This window comes from Megalops cyprinoides, chromosome 14, assembly GCF_013368585.1.
Source record: "Megalops cyprinoides isolate fMegCyp1 chromosome 14, fMegCyp1.pri, whole genome shotgun sequence".
NCBI classification, from domain to species: domain Eukaryota; kingdom Metazoa; phylum Chordata; class Actinopteri; order Elopiformes; family Megalopidae; genus Megalops; species Megalops cyprinoides.
This window is the reverse complement of record NC_050596.1, coordinates 8,728,565-8,741,730: the sequence shown is the minus strand read 5'-3', so window position 1 is coordinate 8,741,730 and position 13,166 is coordinate 8,728,565. Positions and strand designations below refer to the sequence as shown.

At 43.1% G+C, this 13,166-nt stretch overlaps 1 protein-coding gene across 1 annotated transcript; it reads right to left on the bottom strand.

The window, feature by feature from the left end:
- Nucleotides 1-153: 153 nt before the first annotated feature.
- On the bottom strand, nucleotides 154-12,782 carry wars2 (tryptophanyl tRNA synthetase 2, mitochondrial). The gene is made up of 6 exons (XM_036545965.1): nucleotides 12,675-12,782; nucleotides 5,668-5,925; nucleotides 2,608-2,688; nucleotides 2,180-2,262; nucleotides 1,767-1,885; nucleotides 154-906 (listed from the first exon to the last, which is right to left on the bottom strand). The coding sequence occupies exons 1-6, from the start codon at nucleotides 12,780-12,782 to the stop codon at nucleotides 458-460; spliced, it is 1,098 nt and encodes a 365-aa protein (XP_036401858.1). The 3' UTR covers nucleotides 154-457.
- Nucleotides 12,783-13,166: the final 384 nt, after the last annotated feature.

Genomic DNA, 13,166 nt, shown 5'->3' with positions numbered 1-13,166 from the left:
ATAAAACCCTATGTAGTCTGGCATCCTGCCTGCTATGTGCAAAGCTCTGCCCAGTCGAAGTGGCTCAGACAGTTTTACTTCTTGACCCCCTTTTTTCACAGGTAGAGCAGTGACTGGTATTTCTCATACACAGCAGTATGGAGTTCACAGGTGCCAGACTCGTAACCACAAGATTGCGGGTTCAAATCCGGGGTGGAGCAGTACCTTTGTGCCACGTACAGAACTCGCAATGTTCCAGTATGTAACCAGCTGCACATACGAATAATGGGTAAAATACAAGCTATGAAGGTCCCGCTGGAGGAGGATGTCAGCCAAGGCCATAAATGACATCAGCCCAGATACAGGATGAAATTTCAGCACCTGCAGGAAGATCACTAGTAAGAGCTCCTCGCTCTCTCAGGCACATGGTCTCCTGTGGAGAGGGGCACCAGCAGTCATTAGAACACATCACGCGGCGTCACAAGAAGCCCACGCGTTTGCGGACCTGTGCCAGGACGGGAGCAGCAAGCTCACGGGCCCTGGCCGCGCCCCGGGCGAGCACGGTCTCCAGGTAACCCCCGTCGGCCCGCAGTCTCGCGATCTCCTCCCGGATCGGCGCCACCTTGCGGTTGACGGCGTCGGCGACCACCTCCTTGTAGTGGGCCGTGTCCAGTCCCTGAGCGCCCCGCACGACCTCCTCCACGCTCTGCCCCGACACGGCCGCGTGGATCGCCACCAGGTTAGACACGCCTGGCCGCCGCTCCGGGTCAAAGGTCACCTCCGAGGTGAAGTCCGTCACCGCCTTGCGGATCTTGAGGGCGATGTCGTCTGTTGTGTCGGTGAGGTGGATCGTGGCCAGCCGCTGGGGGTCCGACTTCGACATTTTGGACGTGGGGTCACGGAGGGACTTTATCTTCCGCGAAGCACCTGCAATTCAGAAAAAAAAAATAATAAAAACCCTCACTCATCTATGTCCAAAAATAATTAGTCTAAACCTTTGGTAATCACCACCCTATTAGTGAGTGAATGTAAGCAGATGGAGACTAACACGGCTGATGAGCTCTCAGAGAAGCAGGTCCTGCCAGGAGCACCTCTCCAGAGAGAAACAAATGCATGTGCTTTTGCTATGCTGTTGTATGCTTCCCATGCTAATAAGACCAAACTAAATTAAAAAACTGAAACTGAGAAAACAGGAGACAGACAGGGGGAGAGGTAATGTGATTGGCAGCTGCAGCAGATGGTCTGAAATATCCTGGACGTGCTGCACATGCTCAGCGGTGGATTGGCCAATAGCATGTCCAGAGCAAATGACAAAAGCCAATCAGAGTCTGAGCTCTTAGCAATACAAATGCTCTAAACCAATCAGAGCCTGAGGTCTTCCCTCTCCATACTGGCCCCAGTGATTCCCATCACAGCTCATCACATGTGTGAGTCACAGGACCCGCTCCAAGGAACCTTCCACTTTTCAGCACAGACATCATCCAGGGTGGAATCGATGAGCCATTCCTTTAATCAAAGCTCTATTACATGCTTCACTGGGCACATGATACTTCTCTGATGGAGATCATTTTGAAATATGAAGGGTGTGTCCCTGTGTAGCGTATGAGGTTGCATGCTTACAGTAAATATGCCAGTGCCTGTATAGGTGTAGTACATGTAGGTGTATAATATATAGCGTGTGTGCAAGTATGTGCTTCTGTGTGTGTGCATGCACGTGTGAATGCCTGTGTATGTGTATATATGACTTGTGTGTGTCTATGCGTGTGTGTGCAGTCAGTCTAACTCACTGAGCAGAGCACGGGGCTCGGGGAAAAGCTCTCCATAGCGGTTGTTGAAGATTCGGGCCACGTCCTGGGCCAGCTCCAGATGCTGCACCTGATCCTCCCCCACTGGGACATGAGTGGACCTGCATAAATCAAACCAGCATCATCTCAGGACCCATGTCCAGCAATATTTCGAATGGCACAGCAGAGGACAAGTGGCTAACACCACACATTCAGAGACTGACCACATTAAAATGTTGGTACTGTGACTGCTCAGTTATCAGGACTGATCTCACCTGTGCTATGACTACTCAGTTATCAGTGTAGGTGTGACTGATCTCACCTGTACAGTGACTGATCAGCTACCAGTGTAGGTGTGACTGATCTCACCTGTACAGTGACTGATCAGTTACCAGTGTAAGTGTGACTGATCTCACCTGTAGAGGAGGATGTCAGCGGCCTGCAGGACGGGATAGGTGAAAAGCCCCACACTCCCCTCATTCTTCTGTTTGCTCTTCATCTAATCATTACGACAGATAGGATTTCTGAATTAGCATAATAAATAATTTTCCTGAATTAGCATGCTGTCATATCTGAATTAACTTGATGTTATAAATGAAGAATAAGTAACCTGAATTAACATAAGAAATGATTTCTGACTGCAAAAAGCCTCAAAATAAAATAAATGATTCAGAAATTTAACTTTTGTCATAAATTCAAAAGTTTGCAAAGCACATCAACAGCCTCCAGGCTGTAGGTAATTATGTAAGTTGTACGCGCTCTGCGTTTGAATGCAGTTATGATTATTGTGTGTCAGAGCATGACAACTTTTTTTTTTTTTTTTCTGCCTGTTTCCAGCACTTACTTTCCACTGTGGCAAGTGTCTGAGGCGAGGCATACTGGTCAGACAGCCAAGGATCCAGGAGAGTTCAGCATGCTCAGAAACCTGCAAAGGGAAAACAGCAATTACTCCGATACCTGCAGAGTACAAACAAAGCGGGAGAATCCGTCACTGCTTGTCATCCCATGTTTTCTTAGCATTCTTATCCAGACTTTACATTACATTACATTACATTATTGGCATTTAGCAGACACTCTTATCCAGAGCGACTTAGAGTGTCATCCATTTTTACAGCTGGATATTTACTGAGGCAACTGTGGGTTAGGTACCTTGCCCAAGGGTACAGCAGCAGTGCCCCAGTGGGGAATAGAACCGGCAACCTTTCAGTTACGAGTGCAGGTCCTTACCCACTATGCTACACTGCCGCCCAGACTTGCATATCTTATGAGTTTTACTTGCTATCCACTTACAGAAGCAAATATTTACTGAGGCGATTCAGATTAATAATCTTGCCCAAGGGTACAGCAGCAGTGGCTCGACTGGGAATCAAACTGGCACCCTGCTCCTTAACGCTTACACCACACTGCTGCCCCGTCAACACACAGATCTGACTCAGAGTGTTCCACACTTAACATTGAGTACAAAACGTTCCATCCAGTAGAGGCGCTGATAAATATTCCATTTCCAGCAAGACCTTTGCTCATCTGTTTAGGATTATGATCACAAACAATGTGTGTGTACACTTTTGATTGCCAATCATTTCTTTATCAAAGTTAGTCCCACGACTGCGGGCTAACGAAAGAGGCCTTTGACACAGACCACAGCAAAGTCTCTGACTGTGTTGTTAAACACTAAAATAAATTCGATTACGCTTACTAAATTAAATCAAATTCAAACTAAAACAAAATGTTTGAGATGCTGGAGCAGGACAGTGACCTTCCTTTGAATGCCAACTATCCAGAATGCATAGCAAACCAACGCGACAACAGAAGACGCTGTAAAATGGGAAAAAGGATGCTCTTTTTCCATTGACAGCATAACTAAGTCATGTAAATGGATGTAGTTAGCTAGAATGAGGGCTGTTTAGGTTTACATGCCTTTCTAAATGTTTACAGATCAACATAAATAGATTTGAAACACTTTCAAAGGGCTTTGAAATATCGAGTGCTTTCACACCTCTAAATGTAATTAGAGCCTTTAATAACACTCATCTGGATTAACGCTGTTCCCCTACAGCCGAGCGGCTTAATGCTCTGACCGCTATTTTGGATTATAAAGCTCTCCAGCTGTAGTGACTGCAGTCTCCACTGTTTCCGCTTCCAAAGATGAGAACCCAGCACAGACAAACACAGACAGATGGACAGGCTGACACAGAGACATACACACACATTCCTGCACACACAAGTGCACACACGCATACGCACACACGCGCATGCACACACACACGCCCATGTGCACGATATGGCTGGGACAATAGTTGATGATGTTGAATATGGTGATATTTAAAGATATTGCTGGTATGATTTTACAATATTTACTACAATGTAAAAAAGATTTTTAATGAATTTACATATATATTTATACTTTTTTATATTTATGCATACTAACTTGTATATTTAAGTAAGGATGTATTTTCTTCATAGTAAACAGTGCTCCAATTTTAGCTGGTGTAAGCTGCAGGATAAAGCTGAGCTATGCGGCAAAAAGGGCGTTTTTGTTTCTAATGTATTTGCCTGCACTAAGCTGAAAGCAGCACATGTATTCTGATACTATATTCAACAGCTGAGGGAGTGAGACAAGAATTGCCACTGCTTTGCACCGTATGGGACTGACAGTGGGAGGATCATATTACACCATAACCGCTTGCTGTTCCGTCACAACAGAGGGAGGGAGGGTGAAAGCGGAACCCTTGGGGTGTTCGCGCGTGACCCCGATTAGACAAGATTGTGTAGAGATTGGATTGAGAGAGGATGAAAGGATGAAAAATCTTGTACCAAGAAAAAAAAAACCCACAAGTGCGGCCGTTTGGCATTTTTTCGGGTTCAAACAAAATGAAAGAGGAGAGCCGATTGACGTCAGCGATGCTACCCGCCGAATTCGAGAAAGCAAGTTTTATCAAAGGAGAGAATACAGCGAACCTTATTTCTCACTTGCGAGTTCACCATGCTGCTCAGTTTGCGGAAATCGGGTCAGGTATAGCAGCGATAACAGCCTCCTCAACATTACAAGTAAGAGGTATGAGTTGCAAACTAACAGTTACTTAATGTTATTTAAAAAAAAATGTAATAAGGTTCTGTGATTTTGTGACTTTTTTTATATACAGTCAGGTTAAGTCTTGCCTCAGAGTAAACACTAACAATGATAATACCATGTGTCATGATGTTATGGATGGTTATGATGACAGGGGCATTTTTTTGTTTTTGTTATTTATTTATTTATTTTTTTTGAACATTTTTTGGACTCTGGCCCTGAGTGTACCAGTGTGGAGTAGGGGTTAGAGTGCTGGACTCTAGACCTGAGGGTAGCAGTGTGGAATAGCAGTTAGAGTCCTGGACTTGGGACTTATTTGCACTCATTTTCCCCGTCCGGCTTTCATTGACTGAGGCGTCCAAACTATTCCAGGAAACGTTGCTCTCCTTCTGATGTTATTCTAGTGTTCCAGTAACAGCCCCCCCTCCTTTAAAACTCTCAGTGTTCAGCCTTTCAGATGCTAATCCCAACACTTCAGACGCTGTTGCTTTCAGCTCGCCTCCGTTTTCAATGAAGTTGAATATTTTCTTTGGGTTTCAGTTTTATTTTCACATATGGATCTAGACTGGTGCGCTCCACAACACTGCCAAGATATGCAGCATGAACCCAAACTCAAATGAAAACACTCACACAATGCCTGTGTTTGCATGTGTGCTTGTGGTGTTGGAATGTGTCAGTGTTTATGTGTGTATGCTTGTGAGCGTATATGCGTGGTTTATAATAGTTTGCGTGTGCGACTGTTTGGGTGTTTGTGAGTATACGGTATGATAAGGTGTGTGTGTATGTGTATGACAGTATAGGTATGTATGTGTGTGTATGAGATTTCTGGATTACCTGGGATTGCTGGAACAGGATGCATTGGGCTGGGCGGATGCCGCAGGCCAGCAGGCTGGCTGTCATGTCCAGGATGTTGCGTCTGAGGTGGGCCGGGTCCTGCGGCATCGTGATAGCGTGCAGGTCCACAATGCTGTACAGCACGGAGTCGCACACATCCTGCAGCCCCACCCAGTTCTCCAGAGCGCCCAGGTAGTTCCCGAGATGAGGTACGCCTGTGGGCTGGATCCCAGAGAAGATCCGCCTCCCAGGTGTCTCCTGGCAACAAGGGGCACACAAGTTTATGAAATTGAGGCATCCTGGTCAGTAAGATACATATACATACTGATACACTGGACAGACTGTCTGTTGCAGGGCTATTCATTCCTGGTGCAGGACTGTAGTTGTCCAGGACCAGGATGTGGTCACATGACCATCAGAACACTGAAGCTGTAGAGCAGAATTCTCTGTTGGCCTGAGGGGGGCGTTCCCTCAGCAAAAGGGCTGTGATCTGCTCTCACTGTGTGCTGTCACCACTTCATCAAAGCATCAAGCAGTAATTCATATAATGTCCACCCGCATGAAAGAAAGCAAGGGCTGACAGGTAAAGTACGAAAGAGAAAAACAGAGAGAAGGTGAAAGACAGAGGGAGAGAGAGGGCAAGAGACCAGGTGAGAGAGAGGGTTGAGTGGGGAGGCCAGGGGAGCAGAATGAGCAGTTTTACTGAATCTGCGGTTGACAGGTCAGACACGGCAGATTGATGAGGTTCCTCTACGCTTCACACTGCGCTGAGAGCGGAGAGGGAGAAAAACAGCACAGCTCGACCGAGTCCGTAGCCTGCGCGCACCGTGGGGTCTCCGGCCTGATTAATGACCCGGAGTAGCTTCGGAACAACGCTCCCTGCGCACCGTCCAAAAATAACCGGCCAGGCGGTTCCGAACAGCCTTTTCACCAGCTGAGCGTTGCCAGATCTTCGAAACTCGTTATTATGACAGACACATTTCCTTTGACTACACTCTTTTTAACTAAACACAACCGAATACCAGTGAATCTAGTCTGCTTATATATCCCAATATAACTTCACCACAATGCTGGCACAGACTATTCAAGTGGCTCTTCACGTAAAGCCATCGAATGAAAACCCACCTTGATGTTTTCACAACGGTCTTTTATTAACATTAATACGCCAAGACGACAGCTTCGCCCGAAGTGGGTCAATATCAATTCGATAATCCAGTATTTCTTTTTTTTTATTTTGGGTAAAATACCGAATTGAATACATACATAAAAATAAAGCCCACGGAAAAGAAATTAAAGAGGTCTTTCTGCCCAGTGCTGACAGAGCAGACTTGCCGTTTGACAAGTACATTACAGTGAATTCTTTGTTCCACATATCACGGGGTGAAGGAATCAAGTGTTAGTCTTTCCATTTTTCTTTCAACAGACACAAAAGGTTTAGTGGAGACTAATAATATACATTAAAATCTAACAACGAAGCAGAAATAACAGACGCACACTTCATAAATTCATGAATATATCATTATAGCTGTAATAGTTAGAACCACCCCTGCCAAAAAGAGAACTCTCTGTGAAGAGTCCAGTAATTTCCTCTAGCGCGGGGAACGGCTGTCGACTTGAACACGGACCAAAACGCGATACCAGATTATGTGGTACATTTTAATTAAAAAACATAAGACATTCTGTCCAAAGCTGAGCCAAAATGAAATGACGTGTGACGTTTACACAGCACCACTAGAATTTACTGGACTTGTTACAAAGGGGGAGTTTCTTCTTTAAAAAAAGACATTTGGAAGTTACGCCGAGAGGAAAACGATCGATGCATTCATCAAACTACCTCAAAAAGCGATTAGGAAAAGTAGACGAGCATAAATTTAAGTGCTTTTGGTGACACTTAAAAATAAATACGGTAATTAACTGATATAATCAAACTGCAGTCCAGGTTTAATCGTTTCCTTCCCAGTATGGTATCAAGTTCTTCGTGGTTTTGGCTGACATAACTGTAAATACTGCAGAATGGAGTGGCTAATTAAGCCCTCTTACAGAACGACTCAGTAGCGAGGCGACGGATGATTCGTGCATTAAAAACGCTGAATAACAATTGGATTGGGGGGAAACTGTAGGTTTTTCCAAGGGGACTTCGTTTCAAATCCCTGCCCTCTGGATGTACTACGGTACATTGTAATAAACAGACCACGTGAAATGATTTTTCCATCACCGCTGAAGCTGCTTATATGTTCATAGGTTCAATGGCACAGAAAGAATTAAACTCGTATTTAGGCCAACGTACTAGTTTTGCTTCATTATACATCTATTTTAACTCATTTTAACATTATGGGTTGCAACACGGCCTGTTGTGAATTAGTAATGCTTTAAGAGCCTCAAAATGGCTCGGCCCCGCTACAGACATCAATATTACACAAACACCAACTGCGCTTATTTAGACATACGCTCCATTTTGCAATTAGTCAATTCTCTTAACAGAATCCCTCACACTGGCTTACATTTTACAAATTCCCAATTAAAATGACATACATCCTGACCTAGGACTTGAACACATGACCTTCTGGCAACAAGTCAAATTCCCTAACCACAGCGCTTTTACACAGTAATTACACTGATGCCCCTCTATCTAGTTTACACACAAAGGACACATCAACCCAAAAAAAATGCAGGAGCTGACCAGCTGAATACCCATAGATAACTGTCTGCTTTGGATCACAGCTTGTATTGTGGCTAACTATTGGACAGCTGAGCCTGTGTCCCTTTACAAGAACTTCTCTCTCTCTAGCTCAGAGACATAATGTGAGTGGTTCCACATTTGGAGAAAATTAAAACAAGTGGAACCCAACGGTTCATTCCTGAAGTTATTCCTTGTAATGAGCCACCGCTGTGATGTGGCCCGCAACCCTGCCTCAAGTAACACCTTTCAGCATCTCCGGAGACTTCACCTAAACCTAACACACATGGGCCAGCGGAGGAGAGCGCGCGCCTTGTGCACAAAAACAGCAGCAGCTCCTCCCCGCGCACGGCTCATTCATCACCCAACGGGAGGGCTTCATTATGCTGCAACACAAGAGCAGCCCAACACTCAGTGTCCTTGTTTTGCCTTAGCGCAATACGGATGATTACAGACACTGAGGGACCTGCTGTTTGAATTAACACCCTGTTGTTTAGCCTACGCAAGCTGGCACCATGCTGGGCGGTGGGGAAGAGGCCCTGGCAAGGGGCAGGCAGTAAAACACGCCCAAGTGCAGGAAAATAAGGCAACGAGCCGTTCGGGGAAATTTCCGAAACTGCCAAAGGACAATGGAAGGAGGAAAACGAAAAAGACAAACCACGATTCAGCAAAGCCTTATTAAAGGGGGCTTCTTGAAGAATCTTTACTGAAAAATGTTGGTATTTTTCTTTTTACCCACAGAAGTTATTTTTCTTCCATGTTCTTCTATGTGTCGCCGGGTCTTCCTGCTCTGTCTCAATCCATTCAGCCAGGAGAGTTCAGTGCCAAGAAACATACCATTTATGTTGTTATTTTTAAACCTATAAGAGAGTTTAAACCTGCTTGGCCTATTCCACAGCCTTGTTTTTAAGGTCAAATCAGGGGCATCATGCAAGCCAAAATTCTAGGGGGGCACAATCAGAGTGAGGGGGATGGGGGTCCTTCCCCAGAAAAAAAAGAAAATAATGATGCAATTTTCTGCAATTTGACATATATATTCAAAGACTTTGGGGGGATTATTTTAAAACTTCACTAAATCAGTTTTTGTAGCTCAGATATCTCCCACTTTATGTTAGGGTAAATACTGTACATTTATTTAGAGATTTTCACATCAGTTATTGGTCTCCTACATTATACATCTTCTGATGTAACTGTCCCTTGCCAGACACTCACTTGGAATAATATAATCAGCATCATCTTCTGAAAAGTAGAAAATGCTTAATTAAACAATTTTATGTAGAATAGAATGTTTACATCATGTATCAAACTATGTCAGAAAGAATAATCCTGATTCTCCCCCTAACATGATTACCCTCTATCTCACTGCTCTGACTCTGATTAACATTTGTGGAGGGACATGGGGAATCCTCAATGACTTGAAGAACTTCTCTGTCAGTCTGAAAGTCTGAGAAAAACCTTCATTAAATCATGTGAAATTCCTTATGTAATGCTAATTGCTAAAATTTGTTTTTGTGGCTTTCATTTATCAAACCACTTCATTTTGTTCCCTTACTGCCAAATAGGCTACTTGACTGCCTCTTACACAGTACTTTGACAACATTATTATTATTATTACTATTGTTATTATTAGCTATTATTATTATTATCATCATCATCATCATCATGCTGTTGTTGTGAGAATCATTATTAGACTATTCACTATTCTTTACCTGCTTCACACAGATCAGCAACTTTAACTGTGTGATCATCATCGTCATCATCATCATCATCATCATCCCTTGACTGGTCTGAAATGGTCATATGGAAGAGGGAACAAATCTTTCAATTAAATTTGCATACATTTCCATGAAGGAAAAATGACCTATCACTATAAATCTCACCTACGATAACCTACCTCTTGCACTATCAACCTCCTGACTGAGGACAAGACTGGGGCTTTCTGTCAGTTTTTTAAAGAATGATGAGATTTTCCTCTGCATCTTGACCTGGAGATATCAAATGGAATTCAGTGTTTTGCTAACTATAACCTGTGATAGTGGTGGTAAAAGCGCTAAAAATGCTATCACAAGTCACAACTAGCTAGCCAGCCAGAGGGCTAAACAACCGGATTGAGGGATGGCTATTAACTTTAGCTGGTACTAGCCAACTATCTTGCGAAGCAAAATACGCCTATATATCCCAAATGAAATTAAGTGTGCATAACTAATTGCATTTCATTTTCACACTTTTGAAAAAGGGACTGATGCTCTATACCACTGCAGCAACACACCGTTAAGCTGCAGCCCACATCTCCCCCAGCACTGATGCACACCAGAGTGCTGTGTGCGTGGCGTGTGTACCTGCTGTTGCGAACCAATTTCATCCTGCAAGTTTTGGAAGAAACCAATACCATAGGGAAAGGGGGTGTGCGACCTTCTGAGGTATGATCTATGACATAATTAGAAGAATACGTTTGACTCATAATATAAAATGATCATAACTACATATTATAAAAAAAATAATAGTAATAAAATAAAAATATAAAATATAAAAAATATCATATAGATATCAAAAATCTGGGGCACGTGCCTGTCCAGCTTGAATGGGCATGATGCGTTTGGGTCAAATAATAAAAAAAAAAACATTTGTTGCTCTTTCCAAGTGCAAAGCCAAAACTGAAGTATTAACGAAAACTGTCCCTGTACACTGAAATAGAGCATCATTTTCCACTGCCACATCTACTTTCGCTACTGTATCAAATGCTTATCCAATTAAAAACTGGACAGGCCAAATGAATGTAGGCCTACCTGTGTGACATAAGGGGCACCTTGTTACCTGCCCAATAGACTCAATTAGTGTCCATAAAAACAGGAGGGACTGGAAGATTGTTGCACAATTATTTTATTTTAAGAAGTAATCTGTAAATGCTGGTGTTATTATCGGGAGGGGCATATGTATAACCCAGATGTTGCCCACTGTCCACCACTTGGCTTACATCTATGGACAGATGTGCCAGACAAACAACCTTGGCTAACCAGCAAACTAGGAAGTAATATGCTACTGATATTAAGCTTAACGACTGAAGCAAGAACGAACTCCAAATATTGTCAATGTCTCATTAATAAACCATGCTCACAAGGTCGCTAATTAGCCATTTCATTTTAGGGACACTACTAGCTAACTGATGCCAGGTAATCGTGTAGCTTGCATTTCTTTCAAGTGTAACCTAAGACGTTTTGAGAAATATAATAGTATTGAAGCAAGTTATTTCCAATGCTAATGTGTTTAGTCTCTTTCCCCAGCCTCTGACGTAGTGAGAAAAATCACCTGGACCTCACTTCAAGGGTTGCTTTGGACTCCTCCATGTGCGCTTACGTAAACTGGACAGGTAAATTTGGCGTTTTTACCGCAGCAGCGGGACCTAGGAGACCATAGCTCATGTTGTAGGCCTACTGGCATATTTTTCATGTAACCTGAATTTTGCTTCAAAGTGGGACATATTCTGCACATGTGGCGCCTCCAAGTCGTACATCCGCACTACACGGTCCGTGTACTAACCCTCGAGAATCACACAGCAGAGAATCGCGCAGCTTCGCCACTAAACTACGGACAAAAATCTAAAGCTCACCAGTAATTTACTCTCATAAATTCACATGGTCTGATGGCCATCGTAGTTTCATGCAACTATGAAACACATGCTCATAAAACGTATTATAGTTGATTTCAAACATTTTCTTGTTAAAAGTCTGTGCTCTTTTAAAGATTAACGTTATAGACGATTAATAAAACAAACCCCAGTCTATATCTTTTGTTTACAATGAGACTTTTCAGTGTTTTTTTTTCCAAGTTAAGCGTTGAAGAATTCCGACACACGCGCAACATAAACTAGCTAATCCAAGTTGCCAGCAATGTCAACTCCTCATTGAAGAGCATGATGTCAGTTTCGTAGGAGGTAGCTAGTCTACTAATACAAACGCATACGCGTTCTTGTTAATTGTAGCTCCCCGCTGTTTTTCTCTAGCTAGTTATTGAACTGCATAATGCTTGAGAACACGCTAACTCCATGCAATTACTTCCCTATTTGGCTAACGTTATCTAACCCATCTCGAAAATTAAACTTAGATGAGGTAGGCGGCTTCTTGGCAACTACTAAAACCACAGTAAGATCTTCGCCAAATTTGTCTGACATTTAGCTGTCATTTGGATTCGCATCGAGACTGTGCAGTGACCAGTAAGCAAGCCAGGGTACAACGCTACCAAGCCAGTTTTCAAATGTCATCCCGTGCAGTGCTGAGAACTGTAAAACAAACAGCATGAAGAACACGCGTTTAAAACGCAGACATGAACTCACTTTGTCATCTGTACATTTTCCAGCGCAGACAAACCTTTTGGCCGCTTTATACTTTTGAATGGTAAACAAGAGACCTTTCACGCTGTTGGTCCTCACGGGCAGCGCCATCTTGGTTCACAGGAGGTCAAACGCAACTACGGAGTTGCATTAGGGACAAGATGTGTCAGCCAGGTTTTCACGTAACGAACGAATTTTGTGGGGTGCCAAAGCGTTCATCTGAGACAATTGGTTGTATGATGTTTTTACGAATCATACCATTCATATACGACAGCAGTATAGACAATAACGTATTACTCATTGTTTTTCAATGATAAAGCAGAAAAGAAAAACAGAATAAGCAACTTAATAGAGAGCAAGTACATACAATGATAAAATTAGGAGATGAACAGAACAAAAGGGAAGAAAAATATAAATGAAATTAAAAGCAAATCCAAAATAAAGTGTATTTAAAAGAGGTTTAATTACACATTGGTCATCATTGGTTTTGAAGCT